The sequence below is a fragment of the Drosophila erecta genome, unplaced genomic scaffold (assembly GCF_003286155.1).
Source record: "Drosophila erecta strain 14021-0224.00,06,07 unplaced genomic scaffold, DereRS2 tig00000092-arrow-pilon, whole genome shotgun sequence".
Classification (NCBI taxonomy): domain Eukaryota; kingdom Metazoa; phylum Arthropoda; class Insecta; order Diptera; family Drosophilidae; genus Drosophila; species Drosophila erecta.
The window spans coordinates 10,039,513-10,054,677 of NW_020825207.1; the positions used below are offsets into that span (position 1 = coordinate 10,039,513).

Genomic DNA, 15,165 nt, shown 5'->3' on the forward strand with positions numbered 1-15,165 from the left:
TTCTCCCAGATTGGCTGGCGCTGAGATACGGAAAAGCAGCCAGCACGCAAGTCCCTCTCCAGCGGCGACAGCAGTGACTACAAGGTCCCGTCCGCGTGTCCTGGTGTCCTTTGCCGGCTCAAAATGCAGCAAAAGTTGGCGCACTAATTACCAAGGATTAGTTTCATATTTGTTTGTCAACAGCGGCCAAAGCAGCCCAAGTGGTAGGAGCTGCTGTTTCCTTGCAACTCGAGCAGCCAGCAGCTGCTGGTGGCTAAAACCGGGGAAACCGGGTAGCCGGAAAATAGGTGGAGGGGAGGGGGGTGAGTGTCCTGTCCGACAAGTTGGCAAGATTATTTATGAGCTCGGCTTGGGCCGAGCGGCGAAAGAAAATCATGGCACAAAGCGAGTGAGAGGGCAGCGTTTAGCTGCCTCCGTATTCATAATGAAATTAAGTCGATTGAATGCGCTGATTATATTCATTCCATACCTTTGAGCTCGACAAAAGACCCTCGGTCGGCAGTGCGTATATCCGCTGGGTAAAAGCGAAATAATTCCACAACAAAAAATGTATCGCCGTTGAAAGTTGCTGATGCGCGAATACCCTATAAAAGAAATTGGACTTTTTGTATATGCGGGTACCTTTCAAATATAATACTTTTCCCACATGTACACGAAACATTTTCCAAGGTAGACACATGTAACCAAGTAAAATGTTCGATTAAAATGCCTTTGTCATGACTTGCCTTATCATCTCCCAAAATCAAATATTTGTCTAGCTGCGTAATTCACGCAGTTATGCAGACGCTTTACCATATTTTTCCGTTGTGGTACAAACATCATGGCAAACGCACAATACCTCTGGCATGTTTATTATGCGGGGAAAAACTTATTACCCGGCCCTCCTCCTCCTCCGCACACATAATCAGATTGCAGAATGCAGAGGGCAACCCTTGACCAAGGACCATGGACGAGGACGAAGGACGAAGGACTATGGACGAAGGACGATGGACGGGGATCGGATCCGGGTGCAACCACCCTCGAATCGCATGTCTCTAATGTGATTGACCCTTACGCCTCGTTGCCGGCATAATACTTGTGTTATCCCTGGCAGGAGAATGCAGGACCAGGGACAGGACCTTCCTTCTGCTCTGCTCCCATGTTGGTCATCGTGGGCTTCAATAAATTATCACGCCATATAAAGCAATTAATTCTGCAGCTACTGCTGCTCAAGGGTTGTTTGCAGTAACTTCGTCCATATAATTTCCTTATAGCCGCCTTCGCTTATCCACTGTGTGTTTTTTTTGTTTTTTTGGCCAGGATAAATAAGGTTTTAATAGGGTTTTGCTCTTGTTTTCTGTTAAGTGATATTTCCAGCGCCAACGTCACTTTCTTCATAATTCGATTTTCTATGTAGTGCAAATTTTTCAATTATTTCAACAGCTATTTTTTAGTGTCCCCGTTTTGTGGCGCTGCAAAGTGGCTTGCAAATTACTTTCGCCTTTACTTCGTCGACCGGAAGGGGGTTCAAAGTGGGGTTAAGGTTCGGTTCGGGTTATGGGTCCTGTTATGGGTGTCCTGCCATGTAAGCGGTCAGCTTGTAAGCTTGATTGGCTTTTTCTTGCGGTTGTCTGACCCTCTCGATGGCACTGCAGCGTAACAATGTTGGGGCTGCAAATTAAGTTTTGTGCTCCAGTTTGCGGAACATTTCGCAATTTTTAGCCCCATGTAGTGGGGCACTGCAGGTTGCAGTGAAAGTGCTTTCTCCGCCGCACAGCACACGTTCTAGATACTTTCATCTATACCATTTCAAAGTCTTTTCAACAACCTGCCACTGCAGCGCTTATTTAATAGGTTTTAAGTATTTGCTCATAAGCTGCTTATCAAAATAGCCTTTCAGCCATATTATTTCACCCACCGACCCAGTTAGTCGCATTTGCGCTCTATCGACATAAGTTCACTGCCATTTGTCGCCGGCGAGTGCCAAGCAATCAATTTCCCAGACAACGAGGACAGCCGCGCCTTTGTTTAAATTTTGGCAAGGCACTATAATTTTCCTACGCAATTCGGTTATTTGACCCCACTCCCATTCTTGTTTGGCCTGCCAAAATAAAGGCGTGTGCCTTGGGTGGTTGGCGGAAGTTTTCGGGAAAAAGACGCCACTGGCCGGCCTCATAAATAATGTTGACAAAATGCATTGCAGTGGGCGTGCCCCCACGCCCCCTAATTAGTGCATTAATAAAGCCAAGAGACTGTTGGCAGATGGATAGACAATAGATTCGGATAGTTTTATTTATGCCATTTGACGTCGCTCCGCTGCAGCGGAGGCGATCCAATAAAGTAGTCGAATCCTGCTAACGCCACTCGCTTGTTGTCGCAAACAACGCCATAATAATGTAATGAAATTTATGATGCGCATTTAATGTACTCCTCACACAACGCAGCGCGACAATAAAGGACAGACCCGCCAAGCGAGGGGTGTTCGAGAAGTTCGGCTTGCTTGGAATGCACCGAAACAGTGTGTCATATTGCAAATATTCAATATATATACAATGCGAATATATTTGAATCAATATATTAATTTAAATGTTGTACAAATAATAATAAATAATAATAATCATTTTCAAAATATTGAAATCAATTTGGATTGGGTTGTAACGCACTCGTACCAAAGACACTAGAATAATTATTATATATTATATTATATAATATATTATATTAATAATTATTATTATAAAGACACTAGCTTTGCTCGTACTAACAAAACTTATGAGTAATGTAATATTTGGCCAATATAAATCCGCCCATCTCACTAGTATTTTTTCCAAGTGTAGGACTGCTCTTGAACGCCCGATCGAACAAAGCCAACACTTAACTGATTTCAAAATTATATTGGCGCGAGTGCGAGTGCGAGTGTGAGTGGATTGCTGGCCAGTGTATATGTATAATATGGCATATAATTTTATTGCTTATTGTTCGCGCTGGTCAAGGCACTTCCCCACCCCTCCGCCCCCAAATGGAGCCCAGCCCCCAGTAATTTGTGCGTTTGTGCGTGATGAGCGGCGTCCTGGAACTGCGAATCGAGACGACAGGGTAAACATTTGAGCTGGGCAAACGCTAGTTGCGGCAATCTGGACACATATCTATACTCGTATGTACAATGGGTTCGAGTCCCTTGTTTGTATAGTTTCACAGAGTTTTATTGTCTCAACGCACTGCATTCATTGGGAAAATTGATTGCCGCGCAGGACCAAGGTTGCGATTTCCCAGAATAACTTGCAAAGTCTATATTTCGCTTGGCTGGATTAGACTTATTGCTGTTCAAGTATGAAATATATAAATGTAGCCTTGTGGCGGTATTGAGTCATCTATACTGAATTTCCGAATATTCCAATTGATATGTATGCCGTTTAAATAAATTATCAATTTTTCCGTTTTTGTGGTATGCTTGATGGTATTTAAAATAATAAAATTTACTAACAAAAACAGCACCTAAAGAAGAATACTTCCATTCATTACCTGGCTTGTCGTTCTTTGCATCTCTAGTTTTCCTTTTGTTGTCAATATTTGTGTATATTTTATGTCTTGGATTTAGTAAATAAAAAGGATTTCTTACTGTCCCTGAGGATTTATAGGTATTTTTTCGCCACTGTTGTTTTGAAAGTTGGCCTTGCAGGCTCTTCCTTGGATTATCTGTTAAGTTAATTACATTTTGTTTAACAATTATTTTAGATCCGCAGAATGAGTACAGAGTTCACAGCGGACCAAGTCATAGATGCAGTTAATACGCTGAGCTTGGGCAACGTGGTGTGGGCCGATGAGTACTTGGCCGCTTTTCAGAAGTCGAATGACACCTGGATTATAGCTGAGGAAATACTATCCCACAGGCCACCCCATGATGTGCACATCATGACCTTTGCGGCAATGAGCTTGGCCAAAAAAATAAAGGAATGTTTTCATAGTCTGCGAAAGCCCCAGCTCGTCTCTCTAAGGGATTGCCTAATCAATCACCTGAAATATGCAGCTATGATGTCGGACTCCAATTCTTTGATTGTGCAGTTAGGAGTATGCCTATCCGCCTTGGGCCTAATGGCTGCACAATGGGATTACGATCTAGAAGACTTTGTAACGAAGCTATCTGGAAAACCCCAGCACGTGATGGCGCTTTTGGAGGTCCTGAGGGTCGTGCCTGAAGAGACTCGGCCATCGAATCTGCTCTTGTCAGCAGAGCAATTGCATTTCGTGATTCACGAACTGCGATTTCAGTCCACCTATATCTTGGATGTGCTGGAAGGACTTGTAGAGCGACCGGACTTGCCGGACGACGTCTTGTCGAAATGTCTGGCAGCTTGCGCGTCCTGGACCAAATTTGGTTTGCTTTCACCCAATGAAGTGCTGGACAGCAAACTGCTTGTAAAGGCTGAATTTATTCTAGTTACCCCGCTGGCTGAAGGACATTTGCAGGCGGCGGAACTGCTCGTAGCCATGCTCGAGCAATCGCTGGTCAGAGTTGATCTGAATGGTCGTTTGGCTGACTTGGTCATCTCCCTAAAGCCGGCATTCAAACGCTCCATGGGCGAAAGCCCATTGTTGCAAAACTATTGCAACATATTTGTGAATCTGTTCCACACACACTTCCAGCTAACTCAAACGAATCCCGAGCGACTCGAAGAGCGACTCCAAACCATCGAGCTATTGTTACTTATAGCCGAACTGTCCCCTTTGGAGGTAATAGAAGCCTCTTTGGGCATGTGGTCCTCGATTTCAGAAGAAGTGTTTCAGCACGCCGATCCCCACAAGTATTCTGTGTATCGGCCGTACTTCCTGCGGCTCCTGGATCTGCTGCTTCCACGTGCTGCACTGCCAGCCAGTTATGAATTCATGATGCCACCAGACTCGGCAGATATACAGCGCTTCCGAGGACTCATTGGCGAGGTCCTGTTGGATATGGCTCACATAATAAACGCTGATACCTTGGAGAAGCTGTACAATATAGTGGTGGATAGGCAGAGCTCCTGGACAGAAGTGGAGGTTGGCGTTTTTTTCCTGCGTCACCTGATGGGAAACATCAAGAAGCAACAAACTGACATAATCCTAGGCATTTTAAATAGCATACACGATCGCCCGCAGGCTTTCATACGCCTGCAGCTCCTGGAGCTGATCTCAATCCCGGAAACCGTGAGTATCGAGACCATCTGGGCTTGTCTGGTCAACGAACTCCGCCGCGCGGATCCGATGCTGCCGGCTGTCGAGTGCCGCCTGAACCTGCTGATGCCCCATTGGAATTACTTAGTCATCCTGGCCATCGAGGTGGACGAGTTCCGCTTGGAGGAGAGCGAGCGGTGCCAGCTGCTGTCCAGTGTCTGTGCTTTGATCCGGGAACTGCCTGCGGCGGATATCCTGCGAGCCCAGAGGTCAATGCTTAATATAAAGTGGCTTAAGTGTCCTGTCCACTGGCAGGAAAATCGCCTCAGGCTGCTACAGAATAGTTTTTAGCTGCTTTTAATTATATATTATATATTCGAATTTTTAAGAAATTCTTTTAAATTAAGCTCATAAAAGCAATTTGTATAATTTGTAAGGATAATTTGCAAGATGAGTCAACAGTGAGTCGCCTATCTACGCGAAAGCCATAAAACGGCAATCCACGCCAATAGACAAGTTAATTTTGCTAACTAATTTGGCAACAGCTAAGGCCAACACACGCCTAAATCGTAAAATAAAATCAGATCCGAGAAAGCCGTGGCTCATTTAGCACGGCGTTTTTATGCCCACCCATTCCGGGCAAAGAGTCCTTCGTCCTTCGCTTGGGCGGAAGTGACTGAGTGACATTGACGTTGGACTGACACGTGATATCAATTCTCAGCTTCGTCCTTGGCGATGATTCAACCGAAACACAAAGGACCCGCCTGATGATGAGGTGCCACAGAGTGGGCCCAAAAGGCAGGGAATATGCGTCAAACAGCCAGTCCTGATGCTCCTTTCTATAATTTTTTCGCTGTTCGCACACTCTGTTCGCCTGCGCACTTCCGCAATAATTTTTATCGCATTTATTTCTCTCCGAGCAGCATTTTTACTGCCGCCCGCCTTTGGCCACATTTGCTGGTGGTTTCTGCTGGTGGGTTCGGTGGGCTTGGGTTTTCCTAGGCGCCACTTGAACTATGAAAATTTGTCCCGCCTTGCTGGCGCCGTGTATATCGATCGCGCGTGGAAAACACTTTTGCCATTTGCTTTATCTGCCAGCAAACATTGCCCGGCAGTAGGAAAATACATATATATGAGTACGTGTGTGTGTGAGTGTGTGTGTGTGGTGCAGGAGAGGGTAGACAGGACTTCGGACTTGGACTTGGTTCGTTGGTCTTGGTTCCATTTCCATTTCCATTCCCACTTCCCCACAACTTCGTTTGGCGCATTTTCGCTTTCCCTCGTCGCGTGGTGCGTTCATAAATATTCCGTTTTTGCTTTGCTGTTGAACGTTCTGCATGTGTGTGTGTGTGTGTTCGTTTTAAGTGTGTTTCTGTTTTTGCAGCAATTTCAGTTTTTATTCCCGTAATTTATATGCCCCCCACTTATTGGTGCAAGCTTGGGTTTGGGTAAACGTTTTCCAGGAACCTACCAAAAATCAAGCAGCAGATCTAAGGATATCTGTGTTGCAATTACCACTCGTAAAATTGCGGGTTGTGCAAGTTTCCAAATTTGGAATCACTTGGCAATTATGAGTTTCTGTTCAGATATGTACAATGTTTCTGCTGATATCACGCATTGGGAAACCCAAAAGAAAGCTATACCTAAACGTTTAGCTTAAAAGAATTAGAGCAATATATGAACTCTATCTTATTTGGCCAACTTGTAATTTCTCACTCATTGCAAAGGCAATTTAAAAATTCTATTTTTCAGGCAGAAAACCCCTCACCCGCCACTCCACTCATCTCACTTAGACCCACTTCAAGTGACCCTCATAATTTACGAAAACATTTCATTTTAAAAATTAATTTCAAACATTGCCCCCAAATGGAAAATTTGTTTTAATTGATGATTTACGTTGCCAGTCACGAGCGGGAACCCTTCTGCCTAATGAGGACAGTTGTTGTGGGCAAGTGTTAACATGGAAACCCCATGTCAGCCACCCCACTTGGCGGAAATATGGAAGTGCTGCTAATCAAGTGTTGAAGAAGGATATTCGGGCCGCTGAAGGAACTTGGTCGAATGGCCTCGTCCACGGGGAGCTTTTCGCCTCGTCCTTTCGTCCTTTTAAATATTTAAGTGGCTTTATTTGCGCGAGTGAGGAGGTGCAAGGAGGCAGGATATTCAGACAGACTTGGAGCACTTGCTTTTCCATTTAGAAATTTGCATGCAACTTTTTGCTGCAGTTTTGTGCGGCTGCTTTTATTTTTCCACCTGTCGCGTAAAATTTCACACAGCAGCATAAATTTCAGCCCGACGGCAACCGCACCACAGGGCTGAAGGGAATGTGGAGGTGGAGGTGGGAAAACCACCTGGCCACGCCCACACCTCCTGGATCGCCCCCCGAGGATCCAGTTGCAGGCGGTTTTCCCTCAGGCGACGCGACGCATTTGACGCCACATAATTTTGCTGTCGGTGGAACTTTCTGTTAGCCGCTTGTTGTTTTTCACCCTCTCATTTCCTCGAATTGGCGAATTTGTTGGACCAGCCACGCCCACACAGCCCCCAATTTCGCCCCCACGCCCGTCGCATTGGCGAAATTTATTTGGCGACAATAACAAAAGTTTTGCATACTTTTCGGCGGTTTCGGCGGCATTTCATTTACGATTTAATGTTCGTTTTGTTTGCTAATTAAAAGTAAGTGCTCGCCCCCCCGCCCCTTCTCACCTGAGCAAATGACACTGTGGTTTTTGAAATAACAACTAAATGTGGAAAGCGCTAGCTTGAAGCATTAATATTAATATAAACATTAAATGGTTTTGTTCCCTAAACTAAACTCTATATTCAATATATGGCGAGCAATTTAAAGACATAGATACTCAATAAATTTTACACTCTTTTATTCTGTGTTTTTATATGTCATATGCTAATTGAGTACCACAGTGATAATTAATTGCAATCCAAATTATCAGCAGTTTCGCTCACCACATTGCAGCAGAAGGTATCTTAGCTGGCATAAAAAACGACCGTCTCCGGCTAAATTAATCGCTGGGAATGGGCAAATTTAAGGAAATATTTCGGAAAACTGCACACGTGTTAGCCTGCGCCCCTGCCCCTGTCCCTGCCGCAGCCACGCCCACTTGGGACGCCATTTTGCACGCGAACTTTGGCCGCAGTTTGACATTTTGCCGCAAGGAAAAAGCACCGCGAAGAGGAAAGACTTGAAAATAAAAAGGAGCGAGGCGAACATTTAAAACTTTCGCAGTTTTAAATTGTCGCAGAGGAAGAAGGAATGGCAGCAAAGGCTGCAGTTGACTTTCCTTTTTTTTGCTTTTGCTGCCCCCTTTCGCCCGGAAAAACCTTGGGACCCACGGAAAACCTCAACTGAAAACTCAACTCGATGCGACTGTCAATTGCAAATGTCACACTGGGAAAGCTCTAAAGGGCAGAGCTGGAACTGAAAGTGGAGTCGGTCTTTCCGCTCGGCTGTCACTAATTCCCCCAGCTCGATTTGCATTTTTCGGTTTCGGTTTGGGTTTGGATTTTTCCTTTACCGTGTTGCACTCACACACACACGAAGCACTTGTTTTTCCGCTTTGTGTGTGCGCCTTTTTTGGGCCATGTGCCGCAGCGGTTTTTCTAAATAAATTGAACATTTGCTAATATCTTGATCAAATGTCGCTGTTATGCCGCTTGATAAATGGAAATTTTCTGTTGTCTGAAGGTTTTCCACTCTCTTGTTTTTCGCTTGAGCGTTTTTTAACGGTTCACTTGATTGGCGGCTGCTCCCTAACAAACAAATAAACTCAACAATTGCCGCGGGCCCTAGTTTTTGATAGTAATACCAAATAAAATGTATGCTGCAACTTTAAATTTAGCCTTAATAAATATCTTGAAAATACTTGATGGATATTCTGAAAACCGTCTAGTTGCTATTCCGTAAAGTTTCGCTTTTCTGGCCGAAAAAAATAACAGGGCAAAACAAACTAATAAGAAAGTACGTGCGAATAATTTTACAAATTAGACCAAGACGCTAGCAAAAAGAGAGCCGACACCGGGGCATGCAACCAAATACTTCTTGAGCCACTATTTCGGGGCAATAAAGCCCCAACTAACATGATAAGAGACCAGGGACTCGTGTACAAACCAGACACGCCGCAAACTTCGTGTGGCAGAACTGCTAAATGCAAACTGTAAACTAGAAAAGCTGGCAACAACTACTTTGTTTTGCTTGGGGAGTCTCACGGCGTTTCATCGACGACCACACGTCGGATACTCGATATATAGCCGTTCTGGCGTATAATTTGAAATCAGAGTTTTAGGCCATTACAATATTCTCCGTAAGTAAAAGGTAAGTCAAAAAAAAAGAGAAAAATGGTAATATTCATTTTACATTTCTTCAAATTAAAAATCTGAACTATTCAGTATTTAAATATTTAAAGCTGATATCATTTAATGACTAAATATGATTCTTTATGTTTAAAACATTTTTGTGCATACAATATTATTAATATTTTCACTTAAGCTGCCCATTAATTGCTGGACCACCAAACACGAGACCCCAAAACAAGTCCTGAATTTCACTTATTTTCCACGGGCTAGTTTCGATCCCGGGACCAAACAAAAAGCAATTAGCTAGCACAAATCCGTGGAAAAACAAGAGGGAATCAAGCCAGTGAGCTGGGAAAAAGAAAAACACAGCAACCCGGCCAAAGTCCAATAATAAATAAATAAAACTTAAAGCAACTCACATTAATGAGGCCGCTTGGCGCCACTTGGCATGACAAACATGTGGCGCACGTGGCCAGCAATTCGAACTCGGACTGCTCCTGGGTGTTTTTGGCTGGGTAACCACCCACCCAGTGCAGGCAGTGGATGGGTGGTGGTGGGTGGTGGGTGCTGGAATGCTGAAAGCGGGGCTATAGCACTAATTCCCTAACATGTCACGAATCATATTGAACATGCGGCTCTGCCAAATGATGATGAGCGCCGCCAATGAAGAGGGGATATGTGCCAAGGAGGAAAAGCGGAAAAACTGACGGACAAACAGATAGACAGACGGCCGAGCATAGGAATTAAGCCAAGTGTTGTCTACTTCCGCTGGTGGGATGGCCAGCACTTAACTCATTTTCTACATGTGCCGCATACTAAGAGTGCAATGCTCATTTCGGTTCGCTGGCAATTATAATTGGGTGTGCGGAAATTGTGTAATTTTTCACAAATTTTCATGCATTCCTCCTGCCCCCTTTGCCCCTTTCCCGCTTTCGGCCCATTAATTATTATTTTGCTCGCACATTTCGCTGATTTATTGAGTGTCAGCTGGGCGATGGGAGGCGGAGTACAGGATATATATACTACAAATTATTTTATTTGGCGCCCCAACTGGTGCAATCAGTGCGGCCCACAAATCTCTCCTGCGAAAAAAAGTTGCATGCAAATTGCAAATGAAATTACATGCACTTCCACTTGAGAAGAGCGCAGGCCAAAAAAGGCAGAGGCAAAAATAAAAATTATTAAACAATCAACAGCTCAAACAGAAGCTGCGGAATACCTAGACAGGAAATCACCGCCCCCACCCCGCCGCTGATACACACCCCCTCCCATCATGATGACGCACATTAAAAGCCTGCAACATTCCGACCGCCATTAAGTCAAATGGATGAGCTTGTGTGTAATAAAATTTTTTATTATCATCTGTCGCTTGCGCTTGAAGCATCGAAATGAAAACCAGAAAAAATACAAAGTAAAACACGAAGTGAGTGGAAGATGGATATCTGGAAGCTATCAATGGCAAATGGCAAATGCCCTACGGAAAAGGTAAATTAAGACCCGAAGGATACGACAATTTCCCAGAAGTTTTACCTTTTGAAATGCCTTTAATGCTTTCACTTGGTCAAAGGCTAAAATATTTTTTTTACAAACTCCCATACAATATTTTTACCTACTGTTAAACGCATAAAAGGTGTTATTCCTTGGACTGAAACATCGAAATCATCGAGTAAGCCAATCGAACCACTTATCCTGTTAGGACATTCCGACCACCGAAGCCTTGTCTTGGTAAATTCACACAAAAAACAACACCGAAACCCGCAGAGAGGGACGGGCATAATAAATAGAGGGGGAAAGAGAGACATTGAGGCAGACAGATGCAGGCATTCAGAAAAATGATGGTCAGCAACAACAGCAGCAACAATCGCGAAATTCAGCAGCAAACTTTTGAAAAACAATTTTTTTCACTTTGTCTGCCGCACAGGGAATATAATTTTTATATTTTTTTTTAGTTTTATGGCATTTTAAAAGTAGTCAGAGCCCCAGCGCCAGAGTCCAGGCATTTTACACTCGACTGGCGTGAAAATTCATTAAAAAACTGTGTTTAACATGCCAAACAAACAGCTACCGACAAAAAAAATTGCAAAAAACAAGGCGGAAATTTTTGCGAGCATTTTTTTATTGCGGTCGAACAGCTTCAACGGAATTTTGCTGGTCCCACGGATCTTTTGCATTAATGGCCGCACTTTTGGCGTACTTTTTGACATTTATTTGACGCATGGCAATGAAGTTCATAAATTTTCTGCCAAGCAAAAGTGCAATTCTCATTGCAGTCTGCATTTGGAATGGTTTTACCCTCGATTTTTGTCATTTCCGCTGGGTATCTCTAGCTGTGTCTTGAGTCTAGAGCCGAAATAAGGCCTGTCACCACCAGTTGTCTTTCGATGAAGAGTCTACAAGCCAAGCCCACCCAATCCCAAGCAATATGTGGAAAAGCAATTTATGGCAAAGAAACTCGCAGAATGGGAACAACTTGGGGTTGGCAGAACAATGGCACGGGCCCTGGTGACTTGTCAAAAGGAGCGGGGAGGCCACCCCTCAGCGAAATTCATTTGTTATGCAAGCTACATTTCCGTTTCCGGTTAGCACAGTTAGCAGCACGACTCAAGACCAATTCAAGGAGCCAGGATCAACGAGGGCCATAACAAGAACAGGAACAAATACTGCAACGTCAAGTCGGAAAAGTAATTTGCATTTGCTCGCTGATTAATTACTGGGGCACTTAATGATGGAAGAACATTTCGGGGCTTTATGCGTTCACTTAATTGATTTTCGGAAAACTTTTCACAGTAGCCATTAAATTATTAATTGTCTGTTGACCCCAATTTAGTGCGATTTGACCAATTGTAACAGCGGAATACCTTACCCCTTGTTGCGTATACGCCACGTAATCTTTTTTACTTCGGTGTGATAAGCGCAATGTATGCAAATGTTTTGAAAGCGAAAAGTATTTCTAGCTTATTTGCATTTCTGCAACGAGCGTCGCATTGCAGTGGGAAAGCTGAAGCGGAAAAGGCCCGCTTAAAATGCATTTGGGCCCTGAACACAGGGCCCGTATCGCAGACCCATCAACCTTAGATGGCCAAGTATTTGTGCAAAATGGCTTGGGTTCGAAAATAGCTTGGGGCACCTGGGCAGCCCAATTGTTTATACCACACGTACAAGCCATAAATTTGCCACACACAAATGCGTTGAGTATCTCCAGCACTATATCATTATTTGCCAACTTGAGGTGCGCATTAATAATTAATAATTATCGCCGGCGATGAGGGTCCAAAAGTAGGAAACGGGTGTTCTAATAGCTGATGCAGAACTTATGATCTTTATAATATATTTGAAATAATTAGGGCAGAATATTCGACGAAAAAGCTAAAATTGTTTTAAATATTTATGTCAAAAAGAAATGGTTAAAGCAAAATGAAGTCAGAAGATGCCTGAGATCAGATTACTGGCGACTGACTAGACTTGCATCATCAGCACCACCAGGCGCACCACCCACTCCATGCACCACCCCCTCCACGCGTCGAGTGCTGCAGTGGCTGTCAAGTCAAGTTGGCCGCAACACGTTGCCCCTAATGATTTATCATCGCTCATGCTCATACTTATGCTTATGAGTGCCGCACGATGATGTCGATGATTATGATGAGCAAAAGGACGACGAGGACGAGGACGAGGACGTGGACGTGAATGTGAATGGGAACGAAAACGGGACTGAGTGCTCGAGTGGCGCATCCTTTGCCATCCTTGGCGTTAATATCTGCTTAGGTGCACTCTGGCTTTCTGCATTTAAGCCACCACTAATTTATGCAAAGTGACTTCTCGGCTTTTGATATAAACTGCCAGTGAGCAGCGCGGATCTCCCGATTGCAATTCGATTTGCATTGGCATTAGACGCCATTCAATTAAGCACGCAACACTGGAGCATTGCTCATAGCGAATATATAGTTGATTTAATCTCTATTACAGTACGTGATAAATTAACTTATAGAGGTTTCATTAAATTGTGGTCGTTGTAAATTTTATTACAAGAAATATATTGTTTCAGCAAGCTGTGAAAAAGAAACTAAAGTTTTTACCGATATCGTTAGCCCGGAAATAACCATCATAAATGTAAGTTGGTGTCGAAATAACATAGCATTAACAACTCTTCCTTCTTTTACCTCGATAGTGACAATACATTTTAACAATGGCTGATGGATTGAATTTTACGGTGGGCGATTTTCCGCCGGGTGCCATAGAATACTCAAGTACTGAACCAATCAGTTCCGCGGAGGTTCCCATACCAAGTGTCTGGATGTCGGGCCTTGTGGTCCTTGGTCAAATGATCTGGCTTAGATTGCGCTCTAAGTGGGAAACTGTGAAGGGAAGCGATCTAAAGTGGAAATCTCGGAACGTTCTGAAGAAGTCTTCTCGCGTTAAGAACAGCAAATGTGTCCATTGATTGAAAGTTTTTTATTCCCGTGTCGTCAATCGCAAGACTCTGCTTTATTTGGATCTATATTAAACATACTTGTGAAGTGTATTTCATTTTGCATCGTGGTTGCGAAACAATTTGAATTGTTTTATTGGGAACATTTCTGCTTTGCGAGTTGTTGGCTAAATTAAAAGTGCCCAGTCCCAGTTTCATTTCTAGACTTTTCATCTTCAAATTAAAGCCAATCAAGCGGAGTCCTGCCGGCGTGGCTCCTCGTCCTTTTGGCTCTTCGGTCAGCTCCTTTGGCATCTTCTGTCCGGCAATGAAGACATTTTGAATAGCACAAAAACAAACAAGCGGCAACCAAATGCCACCACTTGCCGCTGCCGCCGTTACTGCCACTGCCCCTCCCCCTTTTTTCCACTCCGGGTTTTCTTGGTTGCTGCTTCATCTTCGTCTTGCGTTCTTATACACTGAGAAACTATTCACTGTGCTATGCATGCTGGCATTGTATGTTTGCAATTTGTAGTTTATGCAATTATTTACAAATATTTAAGATTACTAGTCTGCTGTTTGCACTGTTTTGCAATGATTTGTTTTATAATTCATGGAAATTTCATTTAAAATCACATCACATTTGCTCCGATTCGTTGTGCATCTTTTCTTTATGTGTAGTTGGGGTCTTAGCTCAGGTAAAAATAAATTGTAAATAATTCCGTTTATGCGGCATGCGAAGACAAAACACATAAAACTGCCAACCAACCGAGCAGCCAGCCAGCCAACGATCTGTGAGGGGGATTTGGGCCAGGTGAGTGGGGTGGCCAAAGGTGAGCCCCAAGTGCTGTTAGAATTTACTGCGCTCGAGGGGCGGGGCAGGGGGGGCAACGACGGCGTTGCAGGTCATTTTCATGGCTGCCGTGGCATACATAATTGAATAGCAGACAGCGGGAACAAAGAAGAGTCGAGCGGAGGGATATGGGAATGGATCCAAATATACCTCGCACTCGTTGGATTAATTTTTAATGAATTCTCTCCTCCAGCCCGTGCCCATTCCCATTCCCATTCCCATTCCCATTCCCATACACATACCCATTCCGTTTCCATTGCTGCGACGTCTTGCATTTAGACCAGCGGTGGACAGCGTCCCATTAGGCGGCACAGGAACAGGATATGGCTCAGCTCCTTCTCTGCCAGCACACGTACAGTGCTCAAGTTCGGGTGACTTCGTCCTGCGTCTTCGGGTTTTCTTGCCCCTTCGCGTGCTGCACTGCTAGCAAATACGTTAAGTTTGCAGAGCTACCTTCATTATATACCACTAG

General features: G+C 44.0%; 2 protein-coding genes across 2 annotated transcripts; both read left to right on the forward strand.

Annotated features, from left to right (window-relative positions):
• Positions 1-3,569: 3,569 nt before the first annotated feature.
• Positions 3,570-5,475, forward strand: LOC6548044 (transportin-3). The gene is made up of 2 exons (XM_001975202.3): positions 3,570-3,614; positions 3,712-5,475. The coding sequence occupies exon 2, from the start codon at positions 3,721-3,723 to the stop codon at positions 5,473-5,475; it is 1,755 nt and encodes a 584-aa protein (XP_001975238.1). The 5' UTR covers positions 3,570-3,614; positions 3,712-3,720.
• Positions 5,476-13,494: 8,019 nt separating this feature from the next.
• On the forward strand, positions 13,495-13,973 carry LOC26526088. Its single transcript, XM_015157254.2, is given in 3 exon segments — positions 13,495-13,542; positions 13,601-13,799; positions 13,802-13,973. Coding segments are annotated over 2 exon segments (231 nt in total). The 5' UTR covers positions 13,495-13,542; positions 13,601-13,618; the 3' UTR covers positions 13,852-13,973.
• Positions 13,974-15,165: the final 1,192 nt, after the last annotated feature.

What these genes read in the sequence shown, in the direction of transcription:
- LOC6548044 (XM_001975202.3), top strand. Translation starts at nt 3,721, where the DNA reads ATGAGTACAGAGTTCACAGCGGACCAAGTCATAGATGCAGTTAATACG.